At 32.8% G+C, this 24034-nt stretch overlaps 1 protein-coding gene across 4 annotated transcripts in view; it reads left to right on the top strand.

The window, feature by feature from the left end:
- LOC114345791 (clavesin-2) overlaps nucleotides 1–24034 on the top strand; it is an 80421-nt gene that overhangs the window by 18182 nt on the left and 38205 nt on the right. Inside the window, exons 1-2 of one of the 4 annotated variants that reach the window (XM_050645974.1) lie at nucleotides 10868–10964; nucleotides 19597–19752. In XM_050645974.1, coding sequence (XP_050501931.1) covers nucleotides 10922–10964; nucleotides 19597–19752 — 199 coding nt within the window. In that variant the 5' untranslated portion in view covers nucleotides 10868–10921. Of the gene's footprint in view, nucleotides 1–10867; nucleotides 10965–13906; nucleotides 14117–19596; nucleotides 19753–24034 lie in introns of those variants that run through there. The other 3 variants (XM_050645975.1, XM_050645977.1, XM_050645976.1) reach the window with 3 other exon arrangements.

Here is a 24034-nt window from a genome sequence, read left to right as displayed (position 1 = left end):
AATTTATAAACAAATTTGAATTATTTTCAAATGCAATTTTAGGGGGCAGTTTAATTGAAATTTAAATTTATCAATACATTTATCGAAAATATACATAAAAATAAAAATAATAAGATTTAATACAGGTGAATATTTCTTTGGCAACAACCGCGTTTTTGCAATTGAAAATAGAGTAACATTTAAAAAACAAATTCAATGTCTCAAAAAATATTAAATATTTTTCGACCAATTTTTTTTTGTTTAATACTGATAACACAGCACAACTTATCCTGTAAAATAAGGTATCTTATAGTGCTTATTTAAAACGCTAAAAATAATTTTTTGCAAATTTGTTTTTAAAGTTTTATGTATAATTATTTAAATAAATAGGGGGTCAAACTTAATTTAATAAGACTTATGTGAAAGATTTACCCTTCAACTTTACAGAAAACAATCCTATAGACCTTCATTAGTAATTGAATGACCTCAGCAGTTAAAAAAGTAATTTTTTTGCAAAAATGACTCCTTTTTAATTACTTAAACAATGATCCCCTTGTATGATTTGGATACTTTCTTGAAAATATCTTTTGTACCCACCTAAACTTTACTATAAAATTTGTTTCAACCTGTACGAATTTACATTTTGATTTACATGTAGTGTAATTTTATTTTACTATCCTATAGTGGTTCAGCACATTTTTACATTCGGTCGTTTTTGTATCATCTGTACATAGTATTTTAGACGTTAATTACATAAAGAGAAATTGTCAAAATTTGAAGTTACGTCATTCTTCTTACGTACCGGCTGAGTATCTGCTTACTATTACTTTTATTATTATAATTTATTCTAGGTGGCACAGCAGTCAGTTCCCCTCTAATTCACTTATAGTCTAGTAAAATAAAATTACACTACATGTAAATCAAAATGTAAATTCGTACAGGTTGAAATAAATTTTATATCAAAGTTTAGGTGGGTACAAAAGATATTTTCAAGAAAGTATCCAAATCATTCAAGGGGATCATTGTTTAAATAATTAAAAAGGGGACATTTTTGCAAAAAAAATTACTTTTTTGACTGCTGAGGTCATTCAATTACGAATGAAGGTCTACAGGATTATTTTCTGCAAAGTTGAAGGGCAAGTATTTCACATAAGACTTACTAAATTAAATTTGACCCCCTATTTATTTAAATAATTATACATAAAACTTTAAAAGCAAATTTGCAAAAAAATATTTTTAGCGTTTTAACTAAGCACTATAAATTATACTATTTTACAGAAAAAGTTGCGCTATGTTATCAGTATTAAAAAAAAAAATTGGTCCAAAAATATTTAATATTTTTTGAGATATTGAATTTGTTTATTAAATGTTAATCTATTTTCATTTGCAAAAACGCGGTTGTTGCCAAAGAAAGATTCACCTGTATTAAATCTTATTATTTTTATTTTTATGTATATTTTCGATAAATGTATTGATACATTCAAATTTCAATTAAACTTCCCCATAAAATGGCATTTAAAAATTATTCAAATTTGTTTATAATTTGTTTTTTTAATAACGTCACGGGGATTAAATATTTTGAAATGCCGTTTCGATAATTGGGTTCCTGGAAATTTTTCACTAATTAACAATTTTTTTTTGTCTTTTTTTCCTCTTCTTTTTTTTTCTTGGAGTTATATTACTACGGGCCCTTTTAGGGTTAAATTTCATTAAGAATGTTGAATCTCTAAGTTGTAGATTCTAGACCTAAAAATATTAAGACTGGTCTAAAATCACTTAAATAAAATGTGGCTACTTACTGAATTATAGGGTGTTTTATTTAAAAATTTAAAAATTATTTTTACCAAGTACTTTCAAACTATTTGACGTATCCTTCTCATACTTGGCAGAAAGTGTGGGTACTCTACAGTCTACTAAATTGTGATAAATAAAAGTTTCTAGCTACTACCAGAGGCGTACGACAGGGGATAGTTAATGATTAACCCTTCCCAAATTCTACGCCACTGAGGGAATTAATATTTTAGCGAAATTTTTTGATTCTTTAATACTTTATATGTAAATAATATACTCTCTACTGGCAACAATTAAGTCATTAGTTTTCGAGATATTGGACGTTAAACATGAAACGGCATTCATTTTAAACTTCCAATATCTCGCAAACTAATGACTTTATCGATACCAATAAAGTTATTTACATACAAAGTACTTCGAAAAATCGAAAAATTTGGCTAAAATAGTAATTCACCCAGTGGCGTAGAATTTGGGAAGGGTTAATCATTCACTATACCCTGTCGTACGCCTCTGGCACTAGCTAGAAACGTTTACTAATCACAATTTAGTAGGGTGTGTAATAGCCACACTTTCTGCCTAATATGATAAGGATAGCTCAAATATTTTTAAAGTACTTGGTAACAATAATTTTTAAATTTTTAAGTAAAGCACCCTGTAACTCAGTAAGTAGCCACATTTTATTTAAGAGATTTTAGTTAAATCTTAATATTTTTAGATCTAGAATCTACAACTCAGAGATTCGACATTCTTAATGAAATTTAACCCTAAAAGGGCCCGTAGTAATATAACTCCAAGAAAAAAAAAAAAGAAGAAGAAAAAACGACAAAAAAATTTTGTTAATTAGTAAAAAATTCCCAGGAACCCAATTATCGAAACGACATTTCAAAATACTTAGTCCCTGCGACGTTATTAAAAAAACAAATTTTAAACAAATTTGAATAATTTTTAAGTGCCATTTTAGGGGGGAGTTTCGTTGAAATTTGAATTTATCGATACATTTGTCGAAAATATAGATAAAAATCAAAATATTCAGATCTTATTCAGGTGAATATTTCTTTGGCAACAACCGCGTTTTTGCAATTGAAAATATAGTAACATTTAATAAACAAATTAAATATCTCAAAAAATATTAAATATTTTTCAACCAGTTTTTTTTTGCTTCATACTAGTAACATAGCGCAACTTTGTCTATAAAAAAAGATATTTAATAGTGTTTATTTAAAACGCTAAAAATAATTTTTTGCAAATTTGTTTTTACAGTTTTATATACAATTATTTAAATAAATAGGGGGTCAAATTTAATTTAGTAAGTCTTATGTGAAAGATTTGCCCTTCAGCTTTACAGAAAGTAATCCTGTTGACCTTCATTAGTAATTGAATGACCTCAGCAGTTAAAAAAATATTTTTTTTTGCAAAAATGACCCCTTTTTAATTATTTAAACAATGATCCCCTTGTATGATTTGGATACTTTCTTGAAAATATCTTTTGTACCCACCTAAACTTTGATATAAAATTTGTTTCAACCTGTAAGAATTTACATTTTGACTTTTTTTATTTTATTAGGCTATTATTCTTACAGTTGTGCTACCTATTTGGCCACGTGCAGCCGTATTAAAAATTGTGAAAAGTATTTTGAGTTTTATAGACTATTTCACCCATCTTAAAATTTTCACATAATCTGACCAATCACAAACCAAAGACAGCTTGTGTTATCGCGAAAACACCAACTGTCTTTCAATTCTGATTGGTCTATCAGCTTCGTGTTTTCAACGACGTAACCATGGATACCGATCGCAAAGCAAAGTTTGACGTGTGCCAAAAAAATTATTGTAGCTGTATACGTCAAAATGAGTCGTTTCGGTGGTGCTTCAAACGAAGTTATAAACCAAAGCATTGAAGAAAATATACCGAGTAACACAAGAAAATCTAAATCTTATATATCGAGACAATTTATGATGTTCTGTGTGGATCGCAACTACAAATTAGATGCAGAAAATAACAACGAAAGACTAGCATTCATTCTAAAAGACTGGGCTTTCAACATGCGAAAAATTGATGGTAGTGATTACAAGGAGAGTGTTATTAAAACCATATGGAACACTACTGCAAAATTGGTACAAGAAAAATATTTCTGTTAGTATCAGAGATATATTGATCCCTTCAAAAATATAACCTTCAAGGAAGCGAGAGCGGCTCGTGATAGTAAGAGAAAATTGTTGCAAACTGTACCCGATGAAAGGAAAACGAGTTCTGTCGCTATGACTTCGGATGAATATAAGAATATGTGCTTACAATGGGACGAAGACACGCCAGAGGGACTCCAAAAGAAGTTTTTTCATATAGCTGCCGTAGAATTAGCTTGGAGAGGTAACGAAGCAAGTTTTTCCATGTTACATTTTTTCAAGGAAGAGACTAACAACAAAGGCTGTTTAACAAACAGAATTGCATATAACCCGATATTCTCCAAAACCCGCCAAGGTGGTGATAAGAACTGTGCAGATAATAAATGGCTTACTCAAAATTTGAAGAATCCTGAAATGTGTCCTGTGAGATTATACCGGAAACTTATATCCAAAAGGGAAACTATTACCAATGATAGACTTTTTCTGACTGTGAATGGCAAGTGGAATAAATATAATAATAGTAATTGGTACAAGAATTGTCCTATTGGAATTAATACAATATCCAAATGGACAAAAATGTCTGCAGAAAAGATAGGATTAGACACTAAAAAGTGAAAATAACGAATCACTCTAATCGTGCCGCTGCAGTTAGTCAGTTACTACAATCTGGCGTTAGTGAACAACAAGCTATGAAAATTACTGGACATGGAAGTTCGAACTCGATGAAACCGTATTTACATCTTAGTGCCGAATATCATCAGAACATAGTGAATACTTTTAGAAATACTCCAAGTACATCAAGTAATAATAGCAACAATACATTGTATCCACCTAATAACGGTCATACTATTCAAAATTTTTACAATTGCACCGTTTATAATAATTATAGTCGAGAATAATGTATTTTTTTCGTGTACAAATTATTTATTGTTATAGGTAAAAAATAATTATAACAAATTATTTATAGTCATAATAAATATTTCATGATTGTGACTAATTGTGAATTATTCAAAAAATGGGTAGATTTGGGTTACCTAGATCAAATGTATTATTATTAAATTCCTTCCTCTCATTCTACTGAATTTTTGACCTATCACTTTGTTCGTGAAATAGTCTAATAAAATACCAGTCGTGATTTAATTTATCTTATAAGTCTGTCTTTTATTTCTAAACTCAACTGAGTTGCTTAAAGAAAACACCACTCGTCCTACGGACTCGTGGTGTTTTCAAGCAACTCAGTTTCGTTTAGAAGTAAATCGACAGACTTATCGCGAAAATTGAATCACTAGTGGTATTACTATTGATAAGACTATTGAGAGTTTTGTGGGTAAAATTTATATTTTTGCGATTAAATAAGGATTTTGTGTTTTTTGTAAGCGCGCATCATGAGTGGTGATTGGTGATTATTTTATATGTAAAAAACCTCTGGGGAAAATTATTTGCCTTATTATTATTATTAAAATTATTTGGGAAACTCGAGCTATCATTACTCACTGTTGTCGACGAACGTTTTGGTCGCTTTATATGGCGGAAATAAAGACGATTCTCTGGAAACCCTGAGATACAAACGATTTTCTAAAACAATGACAAGAAATGCATTTAATCTGTTCTCACTTCCTCCAACACAATATGCAGCCCATTTCCACAGACTCCAAGTATATCACCAGATTCAGTCATGGGCCGGTAAACATTGTGATCAAAAAGATTGGGGCTGGAAAAAGTATGGAACCTTTTGGATACCAATCCAAACTTCCACGCCTCCAGTACCCCCGAGCTTATTAAAAGCTTTTGCAGATGCAATAGAAACTGGAAATGCATGTGGTTGTCGAAAATCAGACCGCAAATATTCAACAGTGTGCCTCCATTGTGGTGGTGAAAATTTCAGCAAAATCGTGGAAATATCAACACTGATTATTGAAGAAAATGTATTGGAAGATGAATTACCGACAATGACGCCAACTCTAACACTTATTATACCACAAAAATTCACCTCAGATACTGATTCATATCTTGACTCGCAGCCTGGACCATCGAGAAAAATGAAAAAATAATAAGTACGATAGATATTTTTCAACATATAATAATAAATAATATTATTTTGTCTAGAAATAGTCCGTGGACTCGGCCTATTGGGGATACCTCACAAAAAAACTCGCTTCCAGACTCTACCTCATAGGTGGCAAGGAAAATGATCAAAAATAGCTTAATAATAGCATATGAATGTTAAAATTATAATAAATGAATATAGATAGAAAAGTAAGCCTAAGGTTTTGGTTTTATTGTATTTCTATGAGAACTCGAGAATCTGGTCAAGTTTGGAGTGCTGCAAAACCTTGATAAATAAATAGAATTAAACAACTTTACAGTAAAAATTGTTCGTTGAAAAATCCTCTACAGAATCGCTATGTTGTTATTATATTGTGAAATCTACGCAAAAAAGTTATAACCTCCAAAAGGAATCTTCTTACAAAATTTTTTCTTATTTTGGTTTATTACTTTTTTGTTGGTCACTTAACTATAACGGTAATAGACATAAAATTGTAGAAAATTTAATTTGCTATATTTTGTGTGTAATTAAATTTTCTGTAAGTTAGGTAGTTTAGGAAATACAGTGCGAAAGCCCTTCGCACCACTTTTTCCAAGATGGCGGCCGGGGGACAAGGGTGGCGACCCCAAAAACTTGAACTTAAGCTTCTACTGAATCCTCCTACAAATAAAAACAAAATAAAATTGACTCCTCTAAAAAATGCAACTCTATGTGTAACATTTCAATGGACTAATAACTAATAGTGAAAGGAAAGTTCGAGGGAAAAAGCGGACTACGAAGGAAAAGGTCATCGTGGCTAAAAAACATTCCACAATGGACAGGACTAAATTTTGAATAGCAAATAATGACAGCTAAAGAGAGACAAGAATTTGTAATTGTAGTAGCCAATTTCCATTGCGGAGAGGGCACTTTAAGAAGAAGAAATTCAGCTAAAGATCCAAGGTAAATGTGGTCACAATATAAGACATTCTGAAAAATATATTATCTTATTATTCAACTAAAGATCCAAGCCAAACGTGGTCTTGGTAGAAAAAAGAACATCATGGCTGAATATTTTGAGTACGGAAATCAGTCTGTATCATTATATTTAGAGCTAGTGTCAATAAAGTTAGTCTGGGAAAAATTTTGAGCCAACATAATACTCAACGATTGATGGCAGACATCAAACTACAAGAAGAACAAATAGACTGCAGGTACATAGTAAGAATATATTATACGGTATCTTAAAATCTCTTTACATCCCCCTGTGATTGAGTGATAGGAGAGATTATGGATTCATGGGTCATGAGTTCGAATCTCAAATGTAGTCCGTTCTTTAACCTTTAAGTACACGCGCTGGCGTATTTTGTACGTCAGATATAAGAATTATACTGCAGATATTTTTAAAAATTTAATTTTTGACCTTGTTTATCACTCTAACCTCTCACTGGAATGTGCTTTACAATTTGGTTTTAGTTTCGTTATAATCGGCGTTCTGGAAAGATCGTAATTTACATTTTATTATTTGTTGTTTCCGGTGGTGGACAATATACCCCACGAATATATTAATATAAGTAGTAATATAAGTACATATTTCAATTGTTTTTTAGTCATTATGGCACAAAATATATTTTTCATTATTAACAATATTTTTTCTCCTAAAAAAAATACATTTCAAAAAAAATTTTATTAATAATTTTATTTACCATGGAATCCAGTTATTCCATGATTCCAGTTATAAATCCCAATTGGCTTACTGAGAAGGAACTCCAAGTATTCACTTATGCCAAATAAGGTTTATACAAACAACTCAGTGTATTTTTCAAAAAAAAAAAATAAACAAATCCGCTGTTTTTAAGTGTCTTTTCTTGTGACGTATAAAGTACGCCACGCGTGTAGTTATGTCATAACTTGATACGCGGCTAGTTAAAGGTTAACGGTAAAATATTGCAAGACCTCTAAATTTTAAAGAACTGCTTGAATTGACATGAAATTTAGCATACACATAGCTAACAAGTCAAAGAAAAAAAGTGATATTGTGCCGATATGTGCTCTGGCCCTGGGGTGGTTTTCACCCCCTTTTGGTGGTGAAAAAATATTCGTCCAAAGTAAGTCAGGAAATAGATAAACTGGCTAATTTTAATTAACTTTGGTTCTATAGAGTTTTTTCACTGAGTTAATACTTTTCGAGTTATTTGGCAGTGAATATGTTCATTTTTTCAACAAAATAACCACGCCTTTAGACGGTTTTTCGCAAATAACTCAAATAGTAAGTAATTTTTCGAAAAAATATTTTTAGCAAAAATATAGCCTGTAAAAAATTTAAAAGAATGGTGTATATATCACGTTTCTATACCTAGTAGAAGCAGAGTTATAGCTAATGAAAAATACGTTCATATTCGTCAAATTCCAAATGGAATAATTTAACGTGAAATAACCAAAAATGAAGCACATTTAGGGGAAACTCATTAAAACTTATTTAAAATTGTTAAAAAAAGCTTCATTTTTGTTTTATAAAAAAAATTTCTAGCATCAAAAGTAAACAATTTACGCTCAAAATAAAGTTAGTCACTTTTTGTTTTGGTAAAAAAATCGAGAAAATCACGCCCTAATTATTATCAAAAATGAACTTAATCGTTACGACTTCACAAGTTTCTTGACTCGTGTATGTATTGTTTATATGATCTGTAAGTTTCATCGGTTCAAAGTCCTTATTATTGAAAGGGCTGTAGTTAAAAGGGGTTGAACGAGTCACTGATCACGAATGTATGCAAATTTAGAAACACCAAATCTTAATCAAATTTTATCTAACAGATAAACAAAAAAATACATGATATTCAGAAAAGCAATGCTGACTTTTTTTGTTTTTCGAGATTTTTGGTACTTCTAACAATTTTTAAGATATTTTGAGAAAAACATATTAATCAAAATTAAAATTTTTAAAAATTTTATTTTGAAACCAATTTTTTTCAAAAATAAGCACTTTGAATCGATGAAAGTTACAGATTATATAAACACACCTAAGTAAAATAATTTGTGGAGAGGTAACGATTAATTTCATTTAAGTTACTAATTAGGGGGTGGCTTTGCCGATTTTTTTTTGCCAAAACAAAAGGGACCAACTTTATTTTGAGCGTAACTTGCTTAAATTTAATGCTAGAAACTTTTTGTAAAAACATTAATAAAGCTTTTGTTAAACAATTTAAAAAAGTTTTAATGGGTTTTCCCCAAAAAGTGCTTAATTTTTTGGATATTTCACGTCGAAATATTATATTTGAAATTTGGTGGATATGAATCTATTTTTCATTGGCTATAACTCTGGTTCTACGAGATCCAGAGACTTAACGCATACACCAATTTTTTTACTTTTTTATAGGCTATATTTTTGCTAAGAACGTTTTTTTCGACAGAATACTTACTTTTTGAGTTATTTGCGAAAAACCGTATAAAATGTGGTTATTTTGTTGAAAAATGAACACATTCACTCGCAAATAACTCGAAAAGTGTTGACTTGTCGAAAAAGCTCTATAGAACAAAAGTTACTTAAAATTAGTCAGTTTACCCATTTCCGGACTTATTTTGGACATATATTTTTTCACCCCCAAGAGGGCGTGAAAGTCACCCCCAGGGCAATAGCACACATCGGCACAATATCACTTTTTTTCTTTGACATGTAAGCTATACGTATGCCAAATTTCATGTCAATCCAAGCGGCTCTTTAAAATTTAGAGCAAAAACCATGAGAGAATGTACTAATGGTTACGATTTTTCATGTATTAAAAAATAATAGATGCAAATAGTTTCTATCTTTGTGTAATCGGTGCTCACCGGAGGGGCCGCTGATGTTCGGATACAATTGTGTCTCTTTGAAAAGACAATGAAGTCAATTTTTCAAGGTAACAAGACATTTACTCAACTCATACCCTATACAGTACACTAGGTACCTCTTTGGTAAGCTGCACGAATTTAATATAACCGCTAGAAAATTTAACATGTTAATTTCCCCAAAAAGACTAAATGCATGGTTATGACAGCAGATCTGATAATGTGTAAATTAGAGCTGGAGGGTCAAATAATAGAACAGGTCATGGAGCTTAAATATCTAGGCATCACACTATCTAGCTACGGAAAGCTCGAAACAGAAGTGGAAGATCAGGTGAATAAAACAATGTCGCAGGTTGCCTAAATGAAACAATAATTAGAAATAAAAGCATTCGAAAAGAAGTGAAAGGCAGAATTTACAAAACAGTCATTAGACCAATAATGACATACTCGGCAGAAACACGACCTGATAAAGAAATGATAAAGAGAATGCTAGAAACAGCAGAGATGAGAACACTGCGAAAAATCGATGGTCAGACACTGCGGGATAAAGCTAGAAGTGCAGATATACGAAGGAGATGCAAGGTGGACAACATTAATAACTGGGTGGAAAGCAGAAGAGTAGAATGGAACGACCACATAAATCGAATGACAACAAATAGAGTAGTAAGTACGGCGAGAGACGGTTCCCCAATAGGAAGACGATCAGTGGGAAGACCACAAAAAAGGTGGAATGACAACTTACTGGAGGCACATTGAAAAACAGACAGAGTCATGTCTACGTAAAAAGAAGAAGAAGGTACTTCTTTTATTGCCAAATCAACTCTACCATGCCAATGGCCATTAGTTGTCAAGGCATTAAAATAAATAAAAAAAATATTTTTATCTTAGTAATATTTTTATTTAAACATTTTTAATCCAGGGCCAATCCTGATTATATTATTACAGCAACACTTCCTAATCGTTTTTAAATGAAACCTAATCAAAAACATATCCCTTACAATATGCAACAAATCAATACGCCATTAGAAGGTGATTAAGGGAACATAATATGTCTATAAATACACAAAAAATCTTGGCGTAATCATCCAGTCTTTGGTGGTATTCGCACTTTGGTAGTGGTACTACTTATACTGCCCAAGTCTTTGGTTCACTATCTAAGTTAGTCGACGCTTCAAAATGGATTTTCTGCTAAAATCTGCAATATGCCTTCCAACAACTGGTAAGTAACCAACTATTTGCATTTCAAAATTAACATATTTTTAGTCTTTTTGTTGCCTATTTTAATATGGATATGAGACGCAATTTTTATATATCTTTTTCTTCTTTAAGAACCGTGCCCAAATTTTAGGCGTGGGTAGCTTCCAAGACGATTTGTCGATATCATTCTCGATCTTGCGCGGCATGTAACAATTCATCTAGTGATAAACCCGTCCATTGACGAAGATTTCGGAGCCGTGAATATTTTTTCCTACAGTTCCTCTTTTTCAATTTTTATATACATAACATCTTTTTTGTAGGGAGCCTTTTAGTCCATGTGGTGAGACCGCTCCCGTCTGAAAAAATTTCTGATTCGGTTTCTTTGTGGATTCCTATTTAAAAATATCTCCTTTAAATAAATCTGAAGGGTGTCGGGCGAAATTTTTGGGCACAAATTGTTTAAACAATTTTTTTAAACGAATACAAAAGATCACCTTTTTTGCCCCGAAGAATATTTTTTAGGATTTTTTGGGTCATTCTAAATAAGAAAGGTATCTTGTGATTTTTCTCAAAAATTGATAGTTTTCGAGTTATAGGCGATTTAAAGTATGAAAAATACGAAAATACGCATTTTCAAGGCTTAAAACTCGTACAAAATTGGTATTTTTGAGGTTGCCAAGTACATACTTGAATTGTAGTTTAAACATTAATTTTCAAGATTCTGCAGACTGATCGGGTCTAATTTCAATTATTTACACCGTTGTTATTTAATTCTTAATTATAGGTGTCCATCCGATTTTTTGGCCGGTGCGGCGCGCGCTTTTTTCAAAATTCTCCTATTTTCCTCCGACATAATATATATTTTTCAGATTCTTCCGGACATTCTAAATAATTTATCCTGTCATTTTTCTCAAAAGTTAATAGTTATAAAGTTATAAGGAATTTAAAACGCATTTTCGGATTTTAAATCCCTTATAACTTAAAAACTATTAATTTTTGAGTAAATGACAAGAAACCTATTTTATTTAGAATGTCTCGAAAAATCTAAAAATATATTATTCGGAGAAAAATAGGAGATTTTTGGAAAAAGTGCGCGCCGCACCGGCAAAAAAATCGGATGGACACGCATAATTAACAATTAAGTAACAAAGGTGCAAGTTGAAGTTAGACCCGATCAGTCTGCAGAATCTTGAAAATGAATGCTTAAACTACAGTTCAACTACTCGGCAACCTCAAGAATACTAACTTAAATATGAGTTTTTAAGCCTTGAAAATGCGTATTTTCACATTTTTCAGATTTTAAATCCCCTATAACTCAAAACCTATCAATTTTTGAGAAAAATTACAAGATACCTTTCTTGTTTAGAATGACCCAAAAAACTTAAAACAAAAATATTATTTGGGGCAAAAAAGGTGATCTTTTGTATTTGTTTAAAAAAATTGTTTAATCAATTTCTGCCCAAAAATTTAACGGAGATACATTTTTTTAATAGGAATCCACAAAGAAACCGAATCAGAATTTTTTTCAGACGGGAGCTTTCTCACCACATGTACTATTTAACTGTGGCTTACATCTAATATTTCAATTTCGAAAAAACTATTTATTTTGGAATTTAGTGTGTGACAAGGTTTCATATTTTTTGACTTAATACATGCACTGCAGAAATATGCATTTTTTTTATTCAAGTAAATCAGAAAAAACACGCCTCTATGCAGAATTTAATTGCGGTGAATTTTTATTTGAGTGTTTTTGGTCTAGAGTTACAATCTTTGGAATTATAGAGCAAAAACTGAAAAAACATGATTTTCGGGTGCCATTGTGTTTATAAAAAAAGTAGCACACTATCTGCGGACTTTGCATATCTATATTATTAATACATACAATAATAAGATTCGACTCCAGCAATAAAATTGCTGGTAAATAACTTTTCCTTGTATTTTGCTAATTAGCTCAGAGTAACTGAACGAACCGCGAAGATCGGCATTTTAATATTTTCGTGTATTCAAATGGCTCAGCGCCTGCTTTATAGTCCATGCGGTGAGACTGCTCCCGACTGATAAAATTTCTGATTCGGTTTCTTTTTGGTTTCCTATTCAAAAATGTCCCCTTTAAACAAATCTGAAGGGTGCCGGGCGGAATTTTTGGACAAAAATTGTTTAACAAATTTTTTAAAACAAATACAAAAGATCACATTTTTTTGCCCTAGAATATAATATTTTTAGGTTTCTTGGGTCATTCTAGACAAGAAAGGTATCTTGTAATTTTTCTTAAAAATTGATAGTTTCCGAGTTATAGGCGATTTAAAATCTGAAAAATGCGAAAATACGCATTTTCGAGGCTTAAAAACTCATATCGAAATTAGTATTTTTGAGGTTGACAGATCGTTAAATTGAAGACTAAACATTCAGCTTCAAGATTCTGAAGAGTGATCGCGTCTTACTTTATTGTTTTTTAATTGTTAAATATGCGTGTTTATCCGATTTTTTGTGCCCGTGCGGGGCGCTCCATTTCAAAATTCTATTTTCCTCCGAAAGTATTTTTTCTAGATTCTTTGGAATACTCTAATTAAAATAAGTTTCCTGACATTTTTCTCAAAATATAATAGTTTTAAAGTTATAAGCGATTTAAAATCCGAAAATTGCCAAAAAACACATATGTGTGTTCTTTAATAATTTCTACCCATGTAATATCTGCCCCATATAAGTTAGAGATTGTCCTCGTCATTGGGTCTTTGATTCTTCTGAGATAATTTTTTAATATCTTTCTGTTGTAACCGGATCATTCGTGTTACTTATATATTTTTAAAGAAGGTATATATTACATATTTTTTTAGTATTTTTGGGAAAGCTATCTTTTCCTTGAAACAGAAAATATCTTATCTGAAATTTACGTTTAATCATTTTTATAAACAATATCAAAAAATGCTATTAATCCTTGTATATTGAACTGTAAATTTTATTTATTGGCCTTTGTATAGCAAATTTCAAGGAAATCGCTTGTAACAGAACGATAAGTTTAGCTAAAACAATTGGTTTTGTTTAAAGCAACGTGTTTGTTGATAGTATAACATAATAATAATATCAATGTGTTAGTGTAAAATGATAGGTAAGATCGCACATCAGTCCCGGTGAGATTAGCTAATTTTCTTATAAATTGCCATCATTATAACGTAGGTACGTTAAAATAAATATTTTTTTTACAATTTTCACCAGTCCATTTACTCACGGTTTTTGCTGTAAATTTTAATGAATCGATTGGATTGGTATGAAATTTGGCATAGGCATAGCTAATATGTTAAACAAAAAAATTGATTTTGTGCCGATATGTGCTTTTCCTCTAGGGGTGAGTTTAAAAAAAAATTAAATTCAAACTCCCCGCTAGGCAGCTCGTTTCGTATCCCTCATACTCGCTTCATACTTGCCCATCATTAAATGCTAGTGATACCAATGTCAAAGAGTAAAAACAATGTATGTTTTGCTTTAATGAATATTTTGTGTTTTTTTCTTGTTTTCTTGTAAGACAAAAATTTCTTAATATGTTGATGGTTGTTCAGAATTTGCATACACTAGTGATTCATAAGCAAAATAATTTGTGAAACGGTAACAATAAATTTTATTTTGGGATGGTAATTAGGGGGTGATTTTCACCATTTTTTTTAGCAAAAAGTAAAAGGGACAAACATTATTTTGATCGTAACTTATTTGCTTACTTTGGTTGCTAAAAACTTTTTTGAAAATAAAAAAAAATTTTTAAGTCGGTTGTTTTTTGGTTATTCCCCGGTAAAATATTCGATTGGAAATTTGAAAAATAGGAACCTATTTTTCATTAGCTACAGCTCAGCTTCTACTGGGCGCATATTATACTTTATATACATCGTTTTTTCACTAATTTATTGGCTGTAGTTTTGCCAAGAATATTTTTTTTTGATAAAATATTTACTGCTTGAGTTATTTGCGAAGAACTGTCTAAAAACATGTTTTTTTTCGTTGAAAAATAAAGATATTATATAACACCGGTTTATAGCGTCCTGCTCCTTCCGGTTCCTATTCTCCAGCCGCGTCGATCTGTCCAATCTCCTGGACGGAGATCTCTCTCAGACATGGCTTTCTGGATTCCACTTAACTAAAGATATTCACTCGAAAATAATTCGAAAATATTAACTTATTGAAATAACTCTAAACTTACTTAACCAAAAAGTTGCTTAGAAGTAGTCAGTTTATCCAATTCCGAACTTATTTTGAAAGTATGATTTTCCACCCACTAGAAGGGGTGACATTCATCCCCAGGGTAAGAGCGCACATCCACACAATATTACTTTCTTCTTTGACATGTTAGATATGTGTGCCAAAGTACCCCGCACAAACCTTATGGAAATTAGGTCCCAGTGGATTTCGTTCATACTTTGGGAAAATACTCTTTAAAGCATCCTGATAAAAAGTTCTCAAGGGCACAACCCAATCGTATGAAGGATTTTCAAGATATAGAGGCACAAACTCGGAAAATTATAAGCTTTACTGGGTATTCCAATTCCCTGAGTTACTGGTTATCTGGCTACATGTAGAAGTTTGGATCAAGGAAAAGTACTAGTAGTCTAGAATTTTTTCCTGGATATCCAATGGCGACCTTTACTTTGACTTTGACCTTCAGCGGATGTCATCTTCTAGAGTTACGAGAGTTTTTGGCATTAAATTGATATAAACAGATTACTCATGGATTTTTGGGATCCATAAACACGAATATGCCATCAGAATTGATCTCCCGAGGACGTGGTGGCCGGGGCCACTTCAAGGGATGTCATCTTCTAGAGTTTCGATGGTTTTCGGCATTTAATTGATGCAAATGAATTACTGGAGGGTTTTTTGAGGTCGCTAAACACGAATATGCCACCAGAACCGACTCCCGGAGCACCTGGTTTTCAAGGTCAATAAAAGGCACTCCTGGAGTTTCGAGGGTCTTTGGTACTACATTAATGCAAACGGATTAGTTATAGGTTTTTGGGGTTGCTGAACACGAATACGTAATCAGCACAGACACAGGAGCACCTGGTACCTAAGACAGGTTATCTTCTGGAGTTTCGGATGAATCAAATAAAGGAATAAAATGGATTACTCTTAGGTTTATAACTCCAGAAGATAACCTGTCTTAGGCACCAGGTGCTCCTGAGTTTGTGCTGATCACGTATTCGTGTTCAGCAACCCCAATAACCTATAACTAATCCGTTTGCATTAATATCGTACCAAAGACCCTTGAAATTCCAGGAGCGCCTTTCATTTACCTTGGAAAATAGGTGCTCCGGGAGTCGGTTCTGGTGGCATATTCGTGTTTAGCGACCTCAAAAAACCCTCCAGTAATTCATTTTCATCAATTAAATGCCGAAAACCATCGAAACTCTAGAAGATGACGCCCATGGCAGTGGCCCTGGACACCACGTCCTCCGGAGGTCAATTCTGATGGCATATTCGTGTTTAGCGATCCCAAAAACCCATGAGTAATCTGTTTATATCAATTTAGTGCCGAAAAGTATCGACACTCTAGAAGATGACGTCCGTTGAAGGTCAAGGTGAAAGTAAAGTTCGCCATTGGATAGCCAGGAAAAAATCCTGGACTACTAGTACTTTTCCTTGATCCAAACTTCTACATGTTGCCAGATAACCAGTAACTCAGAGAATTGGAATACCCAGTAAATCTTATAATTTTCCGAGTTTGTGCCTCTATATCTTGAAAATCTTTCAAACGATTGAGATGTGCCCATGAGAAATTATAATCAGGATGCTTCAAAGAGTATTTTCCCAAAGTATGAACGAAATCCACTGGGATCTAATTTCCATAAGGTTTGTGCGGGGTACTTTCATGCTAATTCAAGCGGTTGTTAAAATTTGGAGGTTTTGCAATATTTTACCGTGAGTGAACTATTTATTTCATTTAGTATTTTCTATTTCAAACTGTAATAGTCTTCGTACTAGTTCATGCACGAGCATGCATTTGGTCACGCTTCTTCTTCTTCAGGTGCCGTCCTCGTTCCAAAGTTTGGCTATCATCAAGGCTATGCGTATTTTTGATATCGTAGATCTAAATAATTGGCAGCTGCTGCACTTGTACCAATCTCTTAAATTCTTCAACCATGAATGTTTTCTTCTGCCAATGGATCTTTTACCTATTATTTTTCCCTGAATAATTAATTGTAGTAGCTGGTACTTTTGTCCCCTCATTATATGTCCCAAGTATTGCAGTTTGCGCTTTTTAATAGTAAGCGCAAGTTCTTTTTCTTTCTGCATCCTTCGCAACACTTCCATGTTTGTCACTCTATCTGTCCACGATTTTCTCAGTATCCTGCGGTACATCCACATCTCGAATGCTTCTATTTTCCTTGTATCGATCTTTTTCAGTGTCCAAGCTTCCATTCCATAGAAAAGAACTGACAGCACGTAACATCTCATCAGGCGAATTTTAAGATTTAAACTTAGCTCTCTTCCGCATAAAACTGTTTTCATTTTGGTAAAAGTAGCTCTAGCTTTTTCTATTCTGATCTTGAGTTCTTCAGAGTTGTCGTTGTTTTCATTAATCACAGTTCCCAGGTAATTATATTTTCTAACACGCTCAATTCTTTGATCAAGTACGGTTATGTCAGAAAATTTTTTTGGAGATTTCGACACCATCATTATTTTTGTTTTTTTGATGTTAAGTGATAAACCGAACTTTTCGCTGCACTCTACTATTCTGTTTATCAGTGTTTGGAGATCTTCCGGGGTTTCTGCTATTAATACTGTGTCATCAGCGTATCTCAAATTGTTTATTAAAGTGCCATTTATTTTAACTCCTATATCTTGGTCAGCAAGGGCTCTGTTTATAATATCTTCTGAATATAAGTTAAACAAGGTTGGTGAAAGTATGCATCCCTGCCTTACGCCTTTTTTGATCTCGAGTTCCTCGGTTGTTTCCCGTTCTACTCTAATATTCGCCTTCTGGTTATAGTAAATATTGAAAATAATTCTGAGGTCCCTTTTATCCAAGTTTTTCCCTACCAACAATCTCATCAGGTGTTCGTGGCGAACTTTATCGAACGCCTTGTTGTAGTCAATAAAGCACATATATATATATATATATATATATATATATATATATATATATATATATATATATATATATATATATATCCTGGTTAACATCCAGGCATCTTTGGCACATGATATTAAGTGCAAATAGTGCTTCCCTTGTTCCAAGCCCGTTTCGAAACCCGAACTGAGTATCACTGATGTCAGCGTCTAGTTTTTTGTGAATTCTTGTATCTATGTATCACTTGGTCACGCTCAGCTCATATAATTAGCGACCTTGATCAGGATTGAAGCATGTCTCCACCAGAATAGGGAGTATAAATTCTCCGAGTCGTAGGAACTCACCATGTTTCAAGTTGTTTCACGTTAAGTCTTGTCTGACTGCTTTCTTTTGAAAAAGGTACGGCCACATAGCAGTTTCTGGTATCTTATCGTTAATCGATCTGTATAAGGATTTTTACAGCTGTCGCCGCCTTTCTCCTTTGAGCCACCTCTCCAGCCTTTCTGTTCTGCCATTCACCATCTCTAAGGTTTCATCTTTCCATTGCCTCGTCTACTTCATCCATCCATGATCTTTGGGGTTTACCTCTTCTTCCCTTTCCTATTGAGCTCTAAAGGGAAACCTTGATATCCAACTGGTACGATCTGCTCTTCTCACATGTCCATACCAAATTAAACGTTTTTTTTTCGATGTAGCTGAGTAGGTCTTATTCTACTGCCATTCTTTGCCATTATCTGCTTACTTCTAATGTGATCTATTCTTGTTATTCTGCATCTTCTTCTCATGACCTTCATTTCAGTTGCTGTAATTTTGGACCTGTCTTTTTTGTTTATTAACCCATTCTCTGCTCCACAGGTCATTAAACTTCGTACCATATTGTTATAATAATATTCTCTTCTTTGTATTTCTGGTAGTCTCTCTATTCCACAGTACCCCGTTCATTTGTTTAATACATGTTCTTTACTGTGCTAATCTGCTGGTTATCTCTTGCTCGGTGGTTCTTGTTCTGTTGTTAAGTATCCGGTCTTTTCTAGGTTTATTTCCAGTCCATTTTGTGTGTATTCCTCTTCTAATTTTCGGAGCATATAGAACAGATCTTCTTCATCTTAAGCCATTACAACTTGGTAATCTGCAAAACTTAATGTGTACAAGAAGTTGTCCCTGGTTGGTATTCCTATTCCTTCACATTTCCTTTTCCATGGTTTTAATATTTTTTCCAGAAATATCTTGAACAATGTCAGAGACGTAGAGCATATTTATTTTGCCATAAGCCTTTTGTGGTCTTAAATTTGTTGGAGTACTTATTGCCCGTTTTAAATCTTACCTGTTGTTGTAAAGATTTTTACGGCTTCTATTAACCTCTGAGTTATAGTTGTTTTCTGTGAACCGTGTCATATGCCTTTTTTAAATCGATGAATGCCTGTGTACTGGTCTTTTTTGCCATTGTTTTCTTTTGAGAAAAAGAATATTGTTAATATTATACACAAATTTTCCTTCAAAAGTTGTTACATACTAATTACAATTTCTGTTCATTTGAAGTAAGCTAGTATATACAATATGATTGGATTAACTTATTAATCTCATTTTTTTTTTGTTACAGTGTCCATGGATACGAAAAAGTGGCTGACTTGGAACCAAGACGAAGCATTGGGTAGGGCACTGAAAAGAAATGGAAAAACCCTAAAACAACTGGAAGATGATATGCACATTATCAAAGACTGGATGAAAACTCAACATCACTTACCAGAAGTAGGAAGTAAGTATTCTGCCGATATAAAATTAGTATTTTTTGCGAAATTGAATTAATTGTTACATATTGTTTATATGAAATTAAGCCACAATTGATTAGGATACAATTATTAAATTGATATTTGGATTTCCACTACGGAAATGGTTTTCAAAAACCATTATTTTAAAAAGGTAAGGAAACCAAAAGTTGTTTGGCGATTATTATTAATAAACAGCAGTAAATGTGATAGGTATAATAAAGATAAAATAATATTTCCCAATAAATATACACACACCGGCAAAATTAGCCGAACACGTTAAAAATGGGACATGTTTGATATCTCGTATTTCATAAACCAGTGGTCCGATTTGAGTGATTCTTTTAGTATGTTATAGCCTTATTATTTAAGAATATCGTTGTAATAATATTGTTGCTAGACAGGTAAATACCATTTTATACCGGGTGTACCAATCATACTGTGTTTTTTTTTTAAAGTTTGGAACACCCTGTGGAATATTCTAGCATATGTAAAATATTAGAATTAATATTCGATTGTAGACTTAGGCTTGCTTAACATTTTACTTTTCGATTCATTTACTTATGTGAGATAATAAAAAAGTTATGTGCGTTAACAACTATCCATGTTTTTCATCAATAAATCCTCATAGTAGGGGAGGAAAGTATACTAAATTTGCAGTTATTCGAGCGTTATGGGGACCTATTGGATTGGGAAGAGTATGTGCTAAAATCAGAAAAAGGTTAGGTTAAGTTTTCCATAAAGTGGGGGCTTTTCATTTTTTAATTTAATTTTCCATTTGAAATAATCATTTTTCTCCGATTATAGCGCTATCTATCCATAATTCGAAAAAATATGTCGAATAAAAGTTGCTTATTTTTAGGTAAAGCATCCAAATCTGCAATAAAATTGGGGGCTCCTATTTAAGATTTTAAATTAAATCCCCCACCCCACCTCCGTGGGGCTCGTGACACCCCACGGAGAGGGGTGGTGGGTAAATTAAAAAATATAAATACGAACTCTGCGATATTTTGCGAAATGAACATCAGATCGTAAAACTGCAAAATACACCTATTCAATATTTTTCAAAAATCTACCGAATGGCACCAATCACGACCCCCCACGGAGGTGGGGTGGGGGTTACATTAAAATATTAAATAGGAGCCCCCAATTTTTATTGCAGATTTGGATCCTTGACGTAAAAATAAGCAACTTTTATTCGCAACATTTTTTCCTATTATGGATAAATGGAGCTATAATCGGAAAAAACGATTGGTGGAAATGGAAAATTAAACTGAAAAATGGAGAGTCCCACATTTTATGGAAAACTTTACTGAACTTTTTTTGGTTGTACCACCCATTCTTTACAATCCACTCCAGGTCCCAAGAACGCTCGAGTAATTGCAAAGGACATCGCACACATCTTATGGAAAATATAATGTCACTCAAATTCAATAAAATTTATACGATTAGATTCGTTTTAAATTAACGATTAATTCTTATCATTGCGCCAACTCTTAATTATGATTAATTACGGCGCAAATTGCAATTAAAGTTTATCGAAATCACATTTTTGGAGTCCATAAAATATTAGTTACAATCATTATTGCTCTGAGTGCTATTCATAACAGCTTAAATCCCGCTGGGCCTAAGCGGATTAGTGAAACTAATCCGCTGATTTATGGAGTGCCGAAAATCTGGGCATTTTAAAATATTTTTTCTCTCTCTAACTTATGTACCTACCCATTTGATTTCAGATTTATTTATATCAATTTCTGCTCTTATTTTTGAAAATAGAGAGTTGGCGCAATGATAAGATTTGATCGTTAATTTAAAACGAATCTATTGGTATAAATTTTATTGAATTTGAGTGACATTATATTTTCCATAAGATATGTGCGATGTCCTTTAGCATACTTTTCTCCCCTACTATGAGGATTTATTGATAAAAAACATGGCTAGTTGTTAAAGCACATAACTTTTTTATTTTCCAACATAAGCAAATGAATCAAAAAAGAAAATGTTAAGAAAGCATAATTCTACAATCGAGTTTTAATTTTAATATTTTATATATGCTGGAATATTCCACAGGGTGTTCCGAACTTTAAGAAAAAAACACAGTATGTTTGTTACACCCGGTATGAAATGACATTTACCTGTCTAGCAACAATATTATTACACCGATATTCTTAAATAATAAGGCTATAACATACTAAAAGAATCACTCAAATCGGACCACTGGTTTATGAAATACGAGACATCAAACATGTCCCATTTTTAACGTGTTCGGCTAATTTTGCCGGTGTGTGTATATTGCATAGGCAATGTATTTATTGCAGGAGAGTTATTAAGGATGTGTAACCCGTTCACCCTCGCGACCTTGCATCGCGGTCTACAGCGATGTCGATGTCAAAACAAGATACGGAAAGTATCTTCGGTATGTTCTTCCCGTCATCGATGTAAACCTCGACCGCGATCGCGACGTACCCAGCGCTCATCCATGTATCTTCAGCATGTTTTTGTTCTACCCTTAGCCAATGGGTGCGTTCACCAGACCAGTGCGCTATGTCAGCGCTTTGAAACTGTTTAAGATTTTTCGGGTGAACGTCATGTCAATTTAGGCTAAACTTCAACGTGTTGACGAAGCGGTCGCCATTTTATTGAACGTAGTATTTGCATCGCTTCAATCTTGAACGTGCTTAAGAAATATATTGTAATGGCGCGCTGATTTGAAAATATTTACTTTTACAATGGTTTTAATTATAAAGTAATTGAAACTTAGGAGATACATTTGTATACGCTCACGAAATTGTAAATCTGTGTATTGAAGAACAATATTTTCAACATAATTCATATTTCTCGTAACAATTGAAGACACGAGTGGATGAAGGTGCTATGTAACATTTTTCTAAAAACGGTTTTTTTGTATGGATGAAGGTGTTATGTACCTGTTTATCACGTGGCCACATTAGAATTCTAAGATTCGTAACAGAAGTCTAGGTTTTTTAAAGGATGAAGGAGTTATGTTACATTATTTTCCAGTGAATAATGGAAGAAGGTGTTATAGGCACAAAATACCTTCATCCACATTCATGTAATATTTTGTATACCTTCGTCATATGAATGATGGTGTTAAGTGACACACATAACCCCTTCATCCACTCACTGGCCATTTTCTTTTACTTGGTGAGTTGGTATTGCGCGCACGTGTTCTGTGTCATTGTTACAGTTTTTTGCAGTAATATCATAATATTAATGCTAGTTAACATTTATAATGAGTTCCAGAGGTAAACAAATGTTAAAACTAGTGCAGGAACAAATAAACTGTGAACAAAATTTGCCAAATGATGAAAATGAATTCACAGCAAGTTCTAACCTCAACATTGAAATTTCAAATGTAACAGGTAAGTGCAATCCTGTTGTTATGAAATAATTAAGTTTTATTATATTTTGGGCAATAGGTATTTAGATCATAATATTTATATAAAAGTGTAAATGAGCTGGTTGAAATACATAACCCAACTATCATCTGTTATAAATATTTACACTTGATTGCTCCGGGGATTCCCCTATCTTTTCAAAAGTAATTTTTAAACAATAATAATTAGGAAGAATTAAAATATAAGTATAAGTAAATAGCTGTTTTTATTTTCAGATTTGGAGGGGACCCAACCATTCTTGTCAGACAGCAGTGGTGATGCTGAATACTTTCCGAGTAATGAAGAAAGCAGTTCTTCAGGAACTAGTGTCACGGAGGACGAAGAAAGAGCGGACCACAGTCATGTAAAAAACCTTGTTGGAGGTACATTCATTTCTGGAGACAAAGAAGGAGCTGTAAGAAGTAAATAGCTGTTTTTATTTTCAGATTTGGAGGGGACCCAACCATTCTTGTCAGACAGCAGTGGTGATGCTGAATACTTTCCGAGTAATGAAGGAAGCAGTTCTTCAGGAACTAGTGTCACGGAGGACGAAGAAAGAGCGGACCACAGTCATGTAAAAAACCTTGTTGGAGGTACATTCATTTCTGGAGACAAAGAAGGAAGCGGGATTATTCAAAAGCCTATAATTAATCCTTCTAACGGGTCTAACGAGGTTGACCAAGAAAATGAAAAACAAAGAAAGCAAAAGATTTTTTCAACGACAGCAAAAGTTTCCAAAAAACGAAAACGAGATCCAAATACGTGGAAGAAACACAAAGCAGCTTTAGATAGAGCAAAAGGTGAAGAATATTTGTCTTACAAAAACATTCTCGTTCCAAGAAAGGAGCCAGAAAAAGGTATTCTTTGTAGACAA

Source organism: Diabrotica virgifera, chromosome 3 (assembly GCF_917563875.1).
Source record: "Diabrotica virgifera virgifera chromosome 3, PGI_DIABVI_V3a".
In the NCBI taxonomy this organism is placed as follows: domain Eukaryota; kingdom Metazoa; phylum Arthropoda; class Insecta; order Coleoptera; family Chrysomelidae; genus Diabrotica; species Diabrotica virgifera.
Note: the sequence above shows the minus strand (reverse complement) of the source record. Positions and strands in the feature narration are given on the sequence as shown.